Source organism: Capricornis sumatraensis, chromosome 2 (genome assembly GCF_032405125.1).
Source record: "Capricornis sumatraensis isolate serow.1 chromosome 2, serow.2, whole genome shotgun sequence".
NCBI lineage: Eukaryota > Metazoa > Chordata > Mammalia > Artiodactyla > Bovidae > Capricornis > Capricornis sumatraensis.
Genome location: NC_091070.1, coordinates 192,642,963 through 192,660,297, shown reverse-complemented (window position 1 = coordinate 192,660,297; position 17,335 = coordinate 192,642,963). Strand labels below are relative to the sequence as shown.

At 52.8% G+C, this 17,335-nt stretch overlaps 1 protein-coding gene across 25 annotated transcripts in view; it reads right to left on the bottom strand.

Annotated features, from left to right (window-relative positions):
- Positions 1-8,526: 8,526 nt before the first annotated feature.
- Positions 8,527-17,335, bottom strand: part of SSBP3 (single stranded DNA binding protein 3) — a 165,685-nt gene continuing 156,876 nt past the window's right edge. For 24 of the 25 annotated variants that reach the window (XM_068964206.1, XM_068964204.1, XM_068964205.1 and 21 more), the window contains 4 exons: positions 11,487-11,565; positions 11,240-11,268; positions 11,020-11,121; positions 8,527-10,180 (listed from right to left, as the gene is read on the bottom strand). In XM_068964206.1, the coding sequence (XP_068820307.1) occupies positions 10,151-10,180; positions 11,020-11,121; positions 11,240-11,268; positions 11,487-11,565 (240 nt within the window). In that variant the 3' untranslated portion in view covers positions 8,527-10,150. The remainder of the gene's footprint in view (positions 10,181-11,019; positions 11,122-11,239; positions 11,269-11,486; positions 11,566-17,335) is intronic. The other variant, XM_068964226.1, reaches the window with a different exon arrangement.

Here is a 17,335-nt window from a genome sequence, read left to right as displayed (position 1 = left end):
TAAGAATCTTCCTCTCTCTGAGTTTCAATTTCATCATCTGAAAACTTGTGGCTAATGTGACTTACATTGTTTTACAGACTATAGATTATGTGTATGTAACGTTTGCTTCCTATTAGGTGCTCTGGAATGGTCACTAGTTTCTGTGGGAATTATTTAAACTGTGGACACATTCCACAGTGACTGCAGGAAGTCCGAATAGAATATTCATTGTAGATTTCCCGCTAGTATCTTGGTTAATGGACTGAGCACACCCCTGGTTCAGCTGACCTCTGTTCAGATAACATCAAGCCCTGCTCTGGTCCAGGCAGCTAATACACAGCATCTTGTTCAGTCCTCACACAACCCTTTTAAGGTAAGTGTCGTTTCCACGTACAAGAAAAGTGTTGAGAGTGCCTGCTGTGTGCCGGGCTCCTTTCTGGGCCCCGTAGTTGAGGAGGCGCAGAATCAGTGTAAGGAATCACTGAAGGTCACACAGCTGATATTTTAGGTCTGCTCCCTTAGGAAACTCTGAGGTGGAGATTTCCTGGAGAAAGCTTGGGAGAGCCTTGGGGATCGGCCCCCATGGGGAGAAACAGTAGTGGCCTCAAGTGGAAGAGGGACTGGGCTCGATGGGTTTGTACCTGAGGCCTTGGCTGATTCCGAGCTCTGTGGGCACCCCCGTGAAGCCGAGGTGCTACGCCTTTCCATGAACACCGGTGGTGCGTCACCAGTCAGCGGATACATGGCTCCCGACGCAGGAGGGACCTCGTGAGGTGGCTTTGTTGGGGCTGAGTGTGACTGCCGAGTGGCTTTGCTGAGAACAGGCAGCCAGGACACTTGCTGCTACAGGAGGAAGTCCAGGAGCCCACGTCGGCTCCGTACATGACAGTGCTGTTTCCAGCCCTGTGTGTCTGACTCCCAGGCTGTGCTCCTTGCAGTTAAGTGCCTTTTAGGCTCGGCTGGGTGGGGGCGGGGGCAGCTGGAGGGTTTACCAGGAACAGGACAGATTGGCTGGTGGTGGATGCACGCGAAGGGGTTGCTTGGGAAGGCAGCACGTGTGCCGGAACAGCAGGGAGAGGTTGGAGATGGGGAGGGTGGGGTTGAGGCTGGAGGGGCCAGCTCTCAAGGGCCTGGCATGTTGGCACTTAAGGTTTCCCCAGGTACAAGTTGTCAGCCACCCGAGGCAGCCTGGGTTCTTCCTTGGGGGTGACCGCAGCTTGGAGTCATCTAATGTGGCACCTTAGTGTGTATAGTATATGTACGATAGGGATGTATAGAGGTGCATTACTTAGTTATCCTATCTGTAGACCGTTCTACACCTTTCTTTCTTCACCTAATACCTTGGGATCACAGATCTTGCCACATCAGCACATATGAGCTACCTTGTTCTGAGCAGCGGCATTAATATCTATCGATGGACATTCGAGGTATTTCTAGTTGTTAGCCATTACAAATAATGCTGCAGTGAGCATCCTTGTTCACGTATCTTAGAGTACTTCTGCCAGCGCAGCCATTGGACAAATTCCGAAGCAGAATTGCTGAGTCAAAGGGATTTTTTTTTTTCATAAGAACATTCTATGGGCAAATGGAGGACAAGTTGGCAGGGTGACTGTGCAGAGTCCAGCTGGAGGCCATTTTCGGTCACTCCTGGGTGAGTGACGGTGGTGGCCTGAAGCCAGGCTGAGGGGGCAGAACCACCACCACCCCACCCCCTGGTGGCTGGTAGAATGGGGAGCAAGAGGGCCAAGCCTGCCTGGGTCTTGAGCGTGTGGGACAGAGGCTGCGAGCAAGCAGGCTGTCAGCAGGTGACCTTGAAGCTTGAGGACAGCCCTGGAGAGGGGCCAGGGCTGCAGGGCGGGCCTGGGCACTCATCCCAGCCCTTGGGGTGAGGACAGCCTGTTGCTAGCCTTGGTCTGTCACCTCGGACCCTGGAGCTAAGCTGCGGAGCCTGGCGCCCACTGCTGTCTCCCTTCAGGCCCCTCGAAGCCAGTCTGCTAGGTGAGGCTGGCAAGACTGTCATTTCTATCCTCCCCATGCAGGTGAGGCTCAGACACCACGTGGTGTAGTGTGAAGAGCCAGAAAGTTGATATGTGATGACACCTGCCCCCTCCACAAAGGTGTGCCCGCTTCCCCAAATCCCAAATGCCCACCTGCCTCAGCCTCTCCACCTCTTCCCTTCCCTTCCTCGTTCAACACTGGGACGGAGGAATACAGGGTGATCTTCAGGCCCTGTTTGGTCTCAGGCCTGAGAACAGACGGCTCACTTAGAGCCAGTCTGGGAGAAGGAAGCAGGAGGAAGGTGCATGGGGGTATCCCATTATTGGTTTAAAAATCACACTATAGGGACTTGGACTTTTAGGCAACAGATGTTTGGAACCGAAATTTTGTTGATGACATTGTGAGCACATGTGAACGTACTCTCATTTTGTCGTGTATTTAAATGTCTTGCGGATCCACGAGAAAGCGCCTCAGTTCACTTCCAGCGGGCTTCAGTGGACTGGGGAATGCCATTTCCCAGAGTCTCCTATATTCCAGCTTCCTCTCGGATCCTGAGTTTCCTCATCTGCAAAGTGGGAATAAAGCACCTGCCTCCCTTGCAGGCTTTGCCTCCTCGGGGATTAACAGGCCATATTTGAGCAGGATGCATCAAGTAGAGGGGTTTGGAGGTTTTCAGAAGCCCCGTGAAAAGGTGAGATTACTTCGGGCAGCCCTTTAGGCTTTTTCGTCCCCTCCCAAGGCTGGCTCAGGCTGGACCTAGGGCGGGTCCTCACCAGAGGCTCTGTAACTCACTGGGCTGTCCTTAGCAGTAGGCCCAAGGCTTTGAAAGGGCAGGTCAGGGTCACCTCAGGCTTGAGACAGCATCTCCCTGCTTCCTCTTTTGCGGCAGGACAAAGTCCCTTAAAGTGTGTGTGTGACCTGAACATGTCACACTGTCTTCCCTGTGACAAATCCACAAACCACGACGACTCGTGGGGCCTACCTGCTTGGCTGCTGGAAGCCCACCCTGTTCTAGGGACCTTCTCCCCAGACGTGTCTGGGAACCTGCAGAGAATCCCCATCCCCACTCCTCAACTCTGGGTGATAGCTGTCAGCCGCAGGGTGTCCTGGAGCATCTGGTATGTGTTAGGCATGCAGCAAGGCCCCAGTTCGAGAGCAGTGAGCAAAACAAAGTCTCTACTGTCATGAAGTTTGCATTCCAACGTGGAGAGATGATGAAGAAAGAAAGGTATGTCAGAGGATCTGAAGGAAAGCGTTCCTGGAACAGACTTGGAGATGGAAGGTTGTGGCAGGAGGCTTCTTGGGGGTCACTCGCCAGAGACCTGTGAGCAAGGGAGGAGGGCATGACTGGCTGAGTAGATGAGGCCCCCACGGTCCTGTAGAGATTTTGGTGCTGGGTGGCCTTTCAGAGTCCCAAATTGCGGCCAGGTATGGGAACTTGAGGTCCCACATCAGCCATTTGCCACCGGCCACAGCCTGGGAGGTGAAACCTTGGGTGTGGCTGCTCCCAGGGGCCCAGGGCAGCGCCCAGGAAGGGACACCCTGAGCCAACAGCAGCTGGGGATGGGGTGTGTTGGCTTTTACCGCACAGGGTGTGGCCTCTTCGAGAAGGTGACATATGAGACTGAACCAGCCATGGGGGCAGGCCAGGAAGGTGCCCGGGAAAGTGCGTGTGATGGCCCTGCGATGGGTGTGGGCTTGGTGTGTTTGTGGAATGGCCAGGAGGTGGGGGAGGCCCTGCCGGAACACAGGCTCCATCACTAGAACTCCACCCAGCCTGCAGCCGCCAGCCTGCCCTTCTCTGCAGAGTTCACAGAACTGGGTCTGGCGTGGTCTTTGGCAGATGGAAGTTGAGTCACAGAGCTGCAGAGTCTGAGATGTCTCTTAGAGGTGACTTAGAGGTCAGAGTGAGCTAGTTCTAACCCAAGTTCAGCTTCTGAGAAGGGGTTTATCTTTAGCTCTGCCTTCAACCTGAGAGCCCAGGAACCAACACACCCTCACTCGACACATATGCCATCTGTCCTTCCCGCAGCTGGCTTGCACACGTCCAGCAACGGGGAACTCACTACCTCTCACTGCAGCTGCTTCCGTTCTTTGACATCTCTGCCTGCTGTGTGTTCACACCTCAGGAGAAATGTCTTCCAGGAGCTTTAACTCCAGGGCCTCAGCTCTGCCCTCTGGGGCCCCACATCCTATGCATTCTCTCAGCCAGGGGGCTGCCCTGTAGAGATTTGAAGCCAAGAATTATAAGCCTCAAAGCCAAATAGCCCTGTGTCTGCCTCTCACTGTACTCTAACCCACTGCTCAATCCACACCTTACCTCGGCCGCCTGCTCCAGGCTGTGTGACAGAGCAGGGCCTGGGGACCCAGCGCTTCAGCTGGGCTGAGGATAGCAGGGTGCAGTGAGGCCCACCTCTCCCCTGCTTTGTTTATTGCCACCTGAGATTCTTAGTCTGCCATGCCAGACACCTTAGCCGTATTTGCTCATCCCCCAAAACTAGCCAGGGTGTAGGCTTGTTGCCCAGAGCCAGGGTTCTAGCCTGTCAAGAGCAGCATAGCCCTACGTAGCTTTGTTACTTACCCCACAAAACACACATCCTCAGTTGAGCTGATGGGATCAGGGACTGAGCGCTGAGGTTCCCCACTACAGATCTTTAGGGGGTCCAACGATTCAGCTCCCTTTATAAGGAGCTACTGTGTGCTAGGCTTGTGCCAAGAGCCAGAGATACAGGAAGACACGGCGGTTTCTCCAGGAGCTCCCAGTTGGTGGGTGGGCAGTGACAGAGCAGCCAGCCTCCTCTGGGTCTGCTAAAGCCATACAGGCCACCTCTTTGCCTGCATCTGAGGACCTACCCACAGGTGACGGCATGCAGTGGTGGGGGGGGCGGGTAGGGGTGCTGTACTCAACAAACGCCCACTTCATGAGTACTCATTGAGCACCTACTGGGTGCCAGGCCTCATGCTGCGTGATTGGGGACCACACACTCGGGCCAGATCCCAGGCTTCGAGGAGCTCCCAATCTGATGGGGGAGGCACATGTTGATCCATTACAGCATAGTCGCCATGGGGGCCCAGAGAAAGCCTCTACCTTGATGAAAGGCCAGTTTGAGTTGGACTTCCTTGAGAGCTCAGCTGGTGAAGAGTCAGCCTGCAATGCAGGAGACCCCGGTTTGATTCCTGGGTCAGGAAGATTCCCTGGAGAAGGGACAGGCTACCCACTCCAGAATTCTTGGGCTTCCCTGGTGGCTCAGCTGGTAAAGGACCTGCCCGCAATGCAGGAGACCTGGGTTCAATCCCTGGGTTAAGATGACCCCCTGGAGAAGGGAATGGCTATCCACTCCCAGTATTCTTCCCTGGAGAATTCCATGGACTGTATAGTCCATGTACTCGCAAAGAGGTGTGGACACGACGGAGTGACTTTCACTAAACAGCAAGTAGGAAAGGCGTACCACGAGGGAATAGTAGGAACAAAATGGTCAGCAGTCAGTGGGCAGAGGTCCCTAAGGAACTCCACATCACCAGAGCGTGAAGTGCTGAGGGTCAGGGATGAGCGGGAGGCCCATGGGGCCTGAATGAGGTGAGGTGTGCGCACTGGGGCCTGGGCAGCACGCAGCACCCTCCTCTCTGCAGGTTTCTTCCCTTGGTCTCCAGGGCACCTCACCGTCCTCATTCCTCTGCCTCCTTCACTGGTCTATTTCCCAGCGCCAGGCCTGGGGCCCTTCTCCATTCACACTTCAGTCTCAGTCCTGCGGCTTTCAAGAACATCTGAATGCCAACCACTCCCTAAGAAATGTCTCTGGCCCAGACCTGCCTACTTGACATCTTCACCTGGAGACCAACAAGCATCTCATGGAGCATCGCCACCACCTGCTCTTCCCACAGCCCGCCTCACCTCAGTGACGGGCATCGCCAGCCTCCCACATCTGTTTTGTGCACCTGTTTCCCTAGGGTTAGGACAGCCTCTGGCAGGTAACAGGTGCTCAATAAAGACACGAACGGACAGATGGAAGAGTTAAAGAATGCTCAGAAGTGAGTTAGATCTCTGTGGCTCTGGAAGGGCTGAGATGGAGGCAGGGGACCAAGGTGGTAGCTGAATGCCCGGGTAACATCATGCCAAGGACTGGAGTTCCACGGGCACCTGGGAAGGGGGAGGAAAGTGCCAGCACAGGGCAGACTGGACCTTTCAGCACCCCCTCGCTTGGCCTGGTCTTCTCTTTCCGGCACTCCCACCTAATGAGCCCTGGGGAGCCCCAGCTGCACTCAGTTCAGGGCAGAGCCCTCAAAGAAGCCTGGGACGTACTCTGGGCTCAGGCCTCTGGAGTCTCTGGAATTGTCAAGGGACAGCAAAGGTGGGGAGTGGGGGATTCCTCCGGGTCACCCAGGGCATCAGGCTGAATGGCCCCAGCTGAGCCCAAGCTGGAGGCCTGCTGTGACCGTGCCTTAGCAGTTGCTGAACACATCCCCCCTCACCCGCCCCCACCCCCAAGCAGGCCCTGCTGGCAGCTGGTTTGCCTCCAGGCTCTCCTTTTCTGGCTCCAGGGAGGGGTGTCTAGCCAGGAGGGGCAGGGCATGGATCTCTGGCCGAGTCAGCTTTTCCTGACTCAGGCAGGGCAGGAGGGCTGGCCCTCACATGGACTCCCAGGCTGGCCAGCCCCTTGTCGGTAGTAATGACTACCAGGAAAGCAGCTGCCAGGCTGCGGCCTCTGACCTGGCTTGTCCACTCCCACCTAAGCTTCAGTGATGGGCTAAAGTCCTCTGCTGTGAAAGGACGGGGAGTGACCCCCACCACCTCCTAACTCTCATTCTGGACCCTCATGCTGGCTGTAGAAGCTGGCTTTGCCTGGCTCTGCTCTCACTCAGGTCTGGACAGGGTAGAGTGGTGAAAAAACCTGGGAAACAGCCTGTCCTCTCCTGCTGCGAAGCCGACCTCAAACCAGCCCTTGCCAGAGCCTTGAGTGTGGCAAAGGCAACTCTGGAGGTGCTCGGTGGGGGGTGGGGGGAGGTGTCACAGGCTGAAGGGTGGTGTTAGGGTGCCCAGTGTTCTCACCTCCTGCAGATGTGGGTGCAGCAGGCTCTCATTACAGGCTGGGAGGTCCTTCCTTCCTCTTGGCAAGGGTCCCCGTGACCTGCACTCCCTTCCCCAGGTCACTGCTCCCCACTGTGCCTGAGTCCTGCTCAAGCACAGCGGCAGCAAGGATACTGAGAACATGCTCGCTGTCACCTCCACCTTCTCTGCCCGGCACTGGGCTGGGGCACGGCAGGTGTTCAAGCTGGTGCATAAACGCCTCTTCAGAACTGTGGATGCAGGTAACAGCCCAGGTCTCATCTGTCCAACAGTGATGAGGAAGAACCTTGGGAGCCATGTTCTCAGATGAGGCAGGACAGACAAATGGGATTTTCTAGGGCCTCCCAACTACTCATCACACCCATTTAGACTCCCCCAATGAGGAACAATACTGCCAACAGCTCACACTACTGCTCTTACTACCTAAAAGGCACTGTTCTAGACACTTTACAAATGTCAACTTATCCTCACAACGACCACACGATGGGTAAACCGTTACCCCTGTCTTACAGATGAGGCAACTGAGGACAGTATGAACCAACTGGCCCAGGGCCACACAGTGAGCAGTGGCAAAGGCAGGATCTGAAACTGGTCCCTTCAGACCTGGTAAAAGGTGGGGCTAAGGGCACGCTTTGCTCAGACACACCGTGTGTTTCCTGCCTTCTCCTGCTGCAGGCCTGGCCCCGAAGCTCCAAGGATGCAGAAGTTCTACTTTCTAAACGTTCAAATCAGCGTCCACCGCTGCTGACCTCCTCAGCTTGCAATAGCTCTTGCTTAGACAGCAGCTGGCCCTGGATTTCCCCACATCTGTCTAGTCCCACCCAACTATCTTCCAAGATGCAACCTGCACTGTTTTCTCAAATTCAAGTTGAACTGTGCCACTCTTCAAATCTTTCAAGGGCTCCCTGCTGCCTTGGAGGTGAAAAAATAAAATAACCTCCCGTGGCCCAGCACCCTAGGACCTGGAAAACAAATTTCACCAGAAAGGAGAAAGCAGGTGTGGCTGCAGCCCACGCGGCCATCCTAGCCGACACCGCCTCGCTACTGAAAACACGGTGCACTGGGAAACTTTTCCTACTTTTCCAGAAAAATACATTCTGGCAAACCAAAATGCATTAGCAAGATGAGAAACTGAAACTGCCTTTCAGAATGCCCCCAAATATTTGAAATGAGACCATGCCCTCCCTCCCAACCCATCATCCCCAACTCTCCACAGAAAATGCAGAATTAACACGCCCAGGAAAAGGCGGCCAACGCCTGGAACACAAAACAAGATCTTGCTGTGCACCAGGAACAGAATTTATGCCCAGCCAGTCGCCTGGCATTTTATAACCAGTATAATAAACTCCAACCCACGTTCCCCCAAACATGTCAGGAAGGGCTGCGGAAAAAAGATGTCCCTTTAATAAAACGTTATCAACATATATCGTACACAAACTACAATGTATCATAATTACTTTTTTTTTTTCCTCTCTTAATTCAGAACCAGACTACAAGGTAAGAAAAAACACAGAAACAGCTACAATGTTCCCAATAATCCGCACAAGGTCTTTTTTCAGGCAGATGATATCTCACATAATATGATATACATGGATCAAAGGAGGGAAGAAAACGAAGACCAGCTACAGGGGAGAGGGGGGAGAGGGGTGTAAATGTACAAAGAATTCAGGTGTCTCAGGGAAAGACACAGAGGTTTCGATGCAGGGTGGTGAGGTGAGGGAGGCCATGAGTCACTCCTCCTGGGAGGGGACAGGCTCCACTGTGGCGTTTGTCGGTTTTTGAAAATAAAAACAGGTCCGGAAACAGCACATCTGTTTGGTTGTCAGTGTCCCCCGCCCGCCCCCCACAGCTATTCCAAAGTCTTTCCATCCAGTTCCAAGCATATACAGAGCAATTCTGGTCAATATCCCATCTTTGAAAAAGAAGGAAGAATCAAGAGAAAAAAAAAAAAAGAAAACTCAACTCCAGCCCTGCGCTGCCCGCACACACGACGTGGACGATGCGAGGGAGGAGGACGCAGAGGTCGCGGTTTCCACGTCCCAGGTCACAGCCATCCTGTCGGGGGCGGCCTCCCCGACTCCACTCCGAGCCGCCACCCCGTTGGCAGGATCCTCACTGGGAGGCCTGCAGCAGGGCTGAGGAGGGGCGGGAGCCCAGGTGAGGAGAGGTCCAGAGGAGAGAGGACGCAGTCCTGGGAGCACAGTGCATGCCAACCGGGCCACAGCGAGGCTCCGCTGGGGCGGGGTCCTGAAAGCGGTTGGGGGCCTGGCCCCTCCGGCCACGCCACGGGGGAGGGGGTCTGGGGTCCAAGCTGTGCAGCTGCTGTCCACCTCGCCGGCAGAGACCAAGCGAAAACAAAACAGGTTCCCGCCCCTCCCTCACTCGTCAGCACAAACCGAAATCCCCAGGTGGAAAAGGGTGACTCCTTTTTCTTTCCAAAACAGGCCGTTTGAAAGAAACCACCGATTGTAAACTGCCCAGTTTATTATAATTATTATTATTTTTAGATGGCTACAAAGACAGGTGAGATCTCACACCTAGACTAGCTTTCCTGGTGGAAGGGCTTGGGTACAGACAACGGGGCTTGGTTTTATTTTATTTTTTTGTCCTTTTTTTTTTTTTTTTAAAGAAAGCAAAGAGGTTGATTGGGGTGGGGTTGGGGGGGGGCTTGCTAGAAGCTTCCATTTTTAAAAATTTTTCCCCAAAAAACCCCCCTGAAAACAAATTAAAAAAAAAAATCCCAACAACAGCAGAACCCCAAACAAACAAACAAACAAACAAAAAAAACAGAAAAGTGTCAAGGACATCAAAGGTCCTTTGGGAAAGGGCAAGGGTGGGATTTTTCTGCTCATTGACTTGAAATATATTTTTATTTTGAGTTTTGTCCTTCATGTTTTATGGAATAAAAAGTTCGGCCTTTTTATTGCATGAAACTAAAACTGGGACAGGTGGAGGGGGTGGAGGAGAGGGTGGGGGTTGGGGGGGAGCAGGAGACGCCCCTCCCCCAGCTCCTGGGTAATGACACCTCACTTCTTCTTGCATATTTCTGGCATCTTCCCGCCTGCAATGTCGGCTCTCTCAGCGTCTCGGAGAAGAGGAGGGGGGGAATCACACACTCATCGTCATGCTTGGAGAATACTGAAGGGAGAAGCAGAGAAGGGGGGTCGTGAGGGCCGGGTGTGGGAGCCTTGTGGAGGTCTGACCGCACAGAGCTGGACAGGGCCTGTCTCGGGGCTGGGCTGAGACGCCCATGATGGCACTGGGTGGGCAAGGGGCCAGCAGGCGGGACTCAGGAACCATCCCCCCCGCACCAGCCTGTGTCCCTCACTTGCCTGCCCTGCCCCCCTTTCCTCTCCAAATCACCCCTTCTTTCCTAAGGAAGCCAGCAGCAGCCCCTGCCCTCCCCTCATAGGGCCACGGACTGCAGAGGACGGGGGTCTGATGAGCTGGAGCACAGCCAGGGCACCCTGGGGTGGGAGCTGGCCTGGGGTTCTCAGAAGCTACAGAAACATGACGTTGGTTCTTCAGATGAGACTGTAAACAAGAAGCCTAATGTGAAAAAACAGCCAGCCAGCTCCTCTGCACTGAGACCCCAGGAAGTCACTAGTTGCATGCACACCCACCCTCCAGGAGAGGAGGGCATAGACTGAGACAAGGACCCAGCGGGCCAGGGCCCAGGGCTCGTCCAGCACCGTGAGCTTCACCAGCGCCTGCATGTGGATGCCTGGGCAAGGTCGGATTCTGGTGACAGGCGTCAGCACCGCACTGGGGGCTGGTGGGGGTCGGGGGGAGGTCAGGGTGCTCCATTTTGTGTGGAAAAATAACCGAGGTGAAAGGCTCAAGACGCAGCTGCCAGGACACTGGCCCAGCAGACAGGTCTCGGACAGGAGACTCAAACTTCAATCGCTAGTCCCAGGGCCCAGAGGATACAGTGAGGACCCGGAGGATGAAATAAGGGTGGTGGTGGGCACACTTACATTGTCATTCTGGAAGGAGTGGAGGAAGTTCCCTCCTAGCTCGCCATCGTCCCGAGGGGTGCCTGGAGGATTGCTAATGCCACTTATGTTGTTGGGAGAATTCTGCAGAGAGAGCAGAGGCGGTGAGCCCCGGGCCCCCAGCAACCTGCCACCCCTCCCGGGATGGGGAAAGGCCTTCTGGAGGGTGCTGTCAGGGAGGAGGCAGGGAACACACACTCACTTTTGGAAGCCCGTCTATGTCACCTGACCCTGGAAGGAAAAAAGAAAGCCCAGTTCAGGGTCTTGCCCATTCTTCTGTGCAGGGGCCTCCAAATGCTTCCACCCAAACCCCAAACATTTTGCCAAAGAGAACCTTCTACCCAGGCAACATCTTCCTCTTTGGATCTTCCTGTGGGGACTGGGCTCAGCGGAGCCCGGAGCCGAGGCAGCGAAGGCTTCCCGGGAAGTCAGGCAGGGTGCTGACTTACCTAACGAGCCGTTCATGTGGTGTGGCTCCATGCCGCCCATGCCCCCCATCGGGCCGTCCGAGCCTGGACCCATCGGGAACTGTGGGAGAAGCACAGAGCGTGTCACCTGAGCAGGCCCCCCGCAACCCTCGCGGGGCTTCACACGCTGTGGCACGGAAGTGCGGCCCCCGGGAGCTTCTACCCTGGAGGAGCGGCTCTCAGGCACACTCAGGCATTGAACACCAGGAGGCCAGAGGTGGTGCCTCCCCTAAGCCTTCGGACTGTGCAGGGCAGAGGCCTACGCACCATAGGAGGAAACAAACCAGGAGAGAAGGAGGGGCTGGCCCAAGGCACCAGAGGCAACTCTCATACCACGTGTCCTGGATCCCACCCTGGGCTCTTTCCATCCCCAAGGCAGTGTGTGGGGCTCACAGAGACAGTGACCCACTGAGCCAGGCCTGGGAATAAAACTATTAATGCCTTTCCTCCCCATTTTACATGTGAGTAAACTGAAGCACAGAGTGGACCATGCTTTGGCCCTAAATCTCCCAAGTAGGAGATGGGGGAGCTGCAGCTGGACTTCGGGCAGCCTGGCCCTGGAGTCATCACATGAGCCTCCTCTGGCTCCTCCTCTGAAATGTGCGGGGAGCTGGGGCATTGGTGGCAGGCGTTCTCTCCTTGGGACTCCATGGGGGTGCTCACTAGTGAGCAGAGCTGGAGATGCAGACGGATCAGAGGCCAGACGTTTCACCGGCTCCACTCCCTTTCTCAGGCCCGTCTGGGACTGTCACCCCCATCTCAGAAAAGACGTAACCAAAGGCCAGAGATCACAAGGCATGGCCACCAAGGGATGGCTGAGCCCAGTCTGGAGAGCCAAGGCCTCGGGTGCCGACCAGACAGGACGGAAGTAGCAGAACAGAGGCCTGACTGGCATGTGGCCTGCGCTGAGCACCGAGTCACACCTGGGCCTCAGCCTGGAGGAAGAGCGCAGCCATGCACACCCAGCTAACCCACAGGATACTGAGATCCAGAGAGAGCTGCAGACCAAGCACAGCGGCAGCTTCAGAGAGAGGCCCTGGGAAAAAGGCAGAGAAGTCACGATGGGCTGCAAGGAGGCGGCGGCAGAGTGAAAAAATAACTGGGGGTCAGGATCTGGGCAGGCAGAGATGTGTCACGGCTCCATCCCTGAAAGCGTCCTGCCTGAGCAGAAGAAAGGGCCCTCTTAGCAGGTGGCAGCAGGACCAGCTGGTGCAAAGACTGCTGTCAGGAGACTGCTAGGGTACCAGTTGCTTCCTCACCCTGACACCCACTCACATACCCTCTGAGGACAGCGTCCTCGCCTCCCCAGTGGCTTCCCAGGGTTGTTGGTGGGCTGGGGGGGCACATTTTGCCATCTGGCAATCCATTTCATGCTTATTAACCCAAGTGATAGGAGGATGAGGGTGACCTACTTTTTAGGAAGCCAAACCCAAACACAGTCCTATGAGACCAGATACATCCAGGGGAGTTCCCTGGCAGTCCAGTGGTTAAGAATCCACCTTGCAATGCAGGGAACACAGGTTCCATCCTTGGTCAGGGAATAAGAGCCCACAAGCCATGGAGCAACTAAGCCCGCGTGCCGCAAATGCTGAGCCCTGGGGCCACAGCTGGAGATGCTGCGTGCTCTAAGCCTGCGTGCCGCAAATGCTGAGCCCTGGGGCCACAGCTGGAGATGCTGCGTGCTCTAAGCCTGCGTGCCGCAAATGCTGAGCCCTGGGGCCACAGCTGGAGATGCTGCGCGCTGTAATGAAAGCTCTTGACCACCACAACTAAAGACCTGATGCAGCCAAATAAATAAAATACATAGATATTTCTTTAAATCCCCAAATTTGAGAATATAAACAATTATTCACATGTATTACAGTTGCATAGATATATTTCAAAAACAGGTATCTTAAATTATATTATGTGTATTTTCATGCTACTTTTAACCACATACAACCGACTCATTTAATAAGTATACAATTCAGTGGTTGTTAGTGTATTTAGCAAGTTGCACCATCACCACCACAATCAATTTTAGAGCACTTTCATCATCCCCAAAAGAAACTCTGTACGCATGAGCCATCACTCCCCACTCCCCCTCAAATCCCCAGGCCCACACAACCATTAATTTATTCTTTGTGTCACAGATTTAGCTGCTGCTGCTGCTGCTGCTAATTCGCTTCAGCCGTGTCCGACTCTGTGCGACCCCACACATGGCAGCCCACCAGGCTCCTCTGTCACTGGGATTCTCCAGGCAAGAATATTGGAGTGGGTTGCCATTTCCTTCTCCAAAGCATGCATGCGTGCCAAGTCGCTTCAGCTGTGTCTGACTCTGTGCGACCCCATGGACAGCAGCACACCAGGCTCCTCCATCCACAGGAGTCTCCAGGCAAGAGTACTGCAGTGGGGTGCCATTGCCTTCTCCATAGATTTAGCAATTCTAGTTATTTCATGTTGTATATGACCTCTGTGGCTGGCTTCTTTCACTTGGTGAAATGTTTCCAAGGTTTATCCATGTTGTAAGCGTGAATCTTGTACTTCATTTCTTATGTCCAAACAACATTCCATTTTATGTAGGTACTACATCTTCGTCAGTCAACAGACACTGAGGCTGTCTCCACTTTGGGGCTATGATGACTAATGCTCCTGTGAACATCTGTGTACAGTTGTGTGGACACGTTTTCATTTCTCTGGGGTAGATGCCAATGAGTGGAATTGCAGGGTCACAGTAACTGCTTAACCTATCAAAGAACCACCAGACTCTTCCACAGCACCTGTACCAGTTTATGTTCCCATGAGCAGCATGTGAGGGTTCAGATTTCCTCCCATCCTCAACACCACCGCTCATTATTTGTCTTTGTGATTCTAGCCATCCTAGTGGGTGTGAAGCGATAACCCACTGAAGTTTTCTTTTGCATTCCCTCATTAACTAATGACACTGATCATCTTTTCATGTGCTTACTGGTTCTCTGGACAAGTTTGGAGAAATGTCTATTGAGATCCCTGGCCCATTTTAAAGTTGGGTTTGTTTTTTATTATTGGGTTCTAAGAATTCTTTACACGTTTACAATTCAAGATCCTTATCAGACATATGACTTGCAAATATTTTCTGTGGGCTCTCTTTTTACTTTCCTGACAGTGTCCTCTGAAGCATGAATTTTAAATTTTAATGAAGCCCAGTGGAGCTACTTTTTGCCACTTGTCTTTCAGTGTAGCTAAGAAGGCTTTGCTAACCCAGGTCACAAAGATTTATTCCTACATTTTCTTCTAACTGTTTGGTAGTTTTAGCTCTGACATTTAGGCCTAGGGTCTACTCAGTTGATTTTTGTGTTTGTGTATAAGGAAGTGGTCCAGCTTCATCCATCTGCATGTGGATATCCAGCTGTTTACTCTGTATTGTTACTTTTCTGTTAAATTCTATTAAAGGAACAGCTGAACTAGTGAACAGTGGCAAACAGTAGGGTGACTAGTTGAACAAATGACATGTACGGGGAAAATATAACACTTTTATAATATTTGTCTTCGACATAGTAAATTATTTTAACTCTTTAAACTGGATATTTAAATGTTGAGAAGATGTGGCAAGAGCAAGAGCTGCGGCAGATTTTTCCCCAGGGGGCTTCAAGAAAGCTGCTAGGGAATCATCTTGCTTTCAGGCGCCCAACAAGGCAAATGGTGCTTGCTTTTCCACTAATGCTTCTTTGAATTGCCTGCAGGCTTTGGACACCTTTCTTTCACGTAGGGCAAAACTGAAGAGAGTCAAACAGAAGATGTGCTGACTTGCCACCCTGCTCTCATCAAGCACTGGTGTCAGTCCAACGCACCAACAACAAACACGCCGCTCCACAAGAACACCCGCGCATGCAGCGCTTAGGATTTTACTTAAGCACACAGGTTTTGGATCTGTAGGAATCTGCCTCCAGTTCTCCGAAGATGTCCATCCGCTTTGTACCTAGGTGGGTTTTGGAAGGTCGGCCATTTGCCAGGCCCTTTTCACCTAGGAGCTCATCAGATGGGCTGTGCCCGCCTACGACGTCCATCATTTCTAAACATTCCGAGCACACTGGGTGTCATCATCGATTAAACCTCTCTTTCTCAGGGAAAATGGTTTTTAAAGCACAAAGGTAATTGTAACTTGTGAGATATAAGCTGGATTCTAAGTAAGTCAGTTTTAATAAAAATGTTGAGACAGTCTTAGCTAACTTGGCTGCCCTTGCCTATAACACTTTATGAGTTCTCAAGCAGTCTCACGTCCTAAAGGGGAGCCATTACTCTGGCTGTATAAGGCTTTGTCACAGCCCCTCTACAACTCTGAACAGCTCAAGCGCAGGCCACACAGCCTCACCTAGGCTCCTGGTGGCCTCGCGAAGATCATGAAACAGTTTTGGAGAAGCAGCAGCTATGTTTCTACTTTATTATAATTCCTTTCCACATTCTCATCTCACAGTGTTTCCAAGAGAAGAGCATCAGAGCAGGCTGACATTTTCACATCGTCTCTACAGCCAGCAACAACGCCCGTCATCTGTGGGCAGGTGTCCGAGGCCTTCTCCTTTTTTTTTATAAACTCAAAAATCTGTTTCTGCATGTTTTGAGCAAACCGACAAGTGACTGAAACCTTTCATTATGAAAGCTGGATTATCACAGGCGAGCAAATCAGCCCCCTTGGCAGCACTGTTAGGGACAAGGTGGGTGGGGAAATCAGCAGGTAAGAAGTCCATGGACTAAATGAAACTTGCCAAATTAACTGCACTGTCTGCCAAATATGCAGATAAACGAGCAAAGTGTGGCTTGTATTTGGACAAGAGAACAGTAACAGTTTATTTCTCTTCCACACGTCATTAACATCTTCTTCGTAGAAACCAAGATGACAAGGTGAAGCTCCAGTTTTCAAGTCAAAGTGCCTAAAAGCCAGGGGCACGGTTTTGTGGAGATGGCCTGATGAACCACTTGATCTGAGGAAGAAAGCTCCCCGACTATCAGGATGATGAGACAGAGTCAGCCACATACCACGGAGGACCAACACACTTGTCACCAGAATTTCCCTTCATTTCACCCGTAGGACTTAGTTGCAGCCTCTGAATCAGGAAATGTAATCTTCTCAGTTCATGGAGGAATCAAGGGACCAACACGGTGACGGTGATCATTTCAGGGCCGTCGCCCCGCCAAGTGTGGCAGCCACCTTTCTACACTGAGGACTGGTGTTTCTTTGGATGACATACAAAGCTTGTGACTGACTTAGAGGGATGTGCACGTCACGTCCCAGATGGCCATGCACTCTCCCACCCCTCCTCCACCCGCACCTCTTTTTTACACCCTTGCCAGTATGTTCCATCTTGGTTATTTGCCTCCCTGATGCAGGTCTATATGTCCTCACACCTGTCATTAAAATTCATTCAGGCCTCTCTTGTTTGGACATGTCAGGGTCACGCTGGGGCCGGTGGTCTCATCGTTCTCATTTTCATTATTTGAGCTCTTAGAAAACATGACCACAATACTCACAGTGTGAAAAATGACATCTGCACTATCTTGACACAAAGCCTAACAGTCACACTGCAGGCAGAGTCAAAGGTGGATTCTGCCAGGGCCTGGATGCTGTGCGGTTGAGTGGTACCCCTTGGAGTGATGCAACATGGATGATCCATCATTCAGAGCCACAGACCACGACCGCTGGCATCTGCGGTTGGGAAAATATGGCAACAGCGACCATGGGAAGAGGGGAGTCTACGCCATTTTCTTGTGCTCAGTCCGGTCTTTGGGGCAGCTAAATGGGTCTTGTACATTTTCCCCAGCCTTCTATATCCATTGCTAAAACTTCAAAAGACTTTTGTGTCCTGGGAAGTCATCTC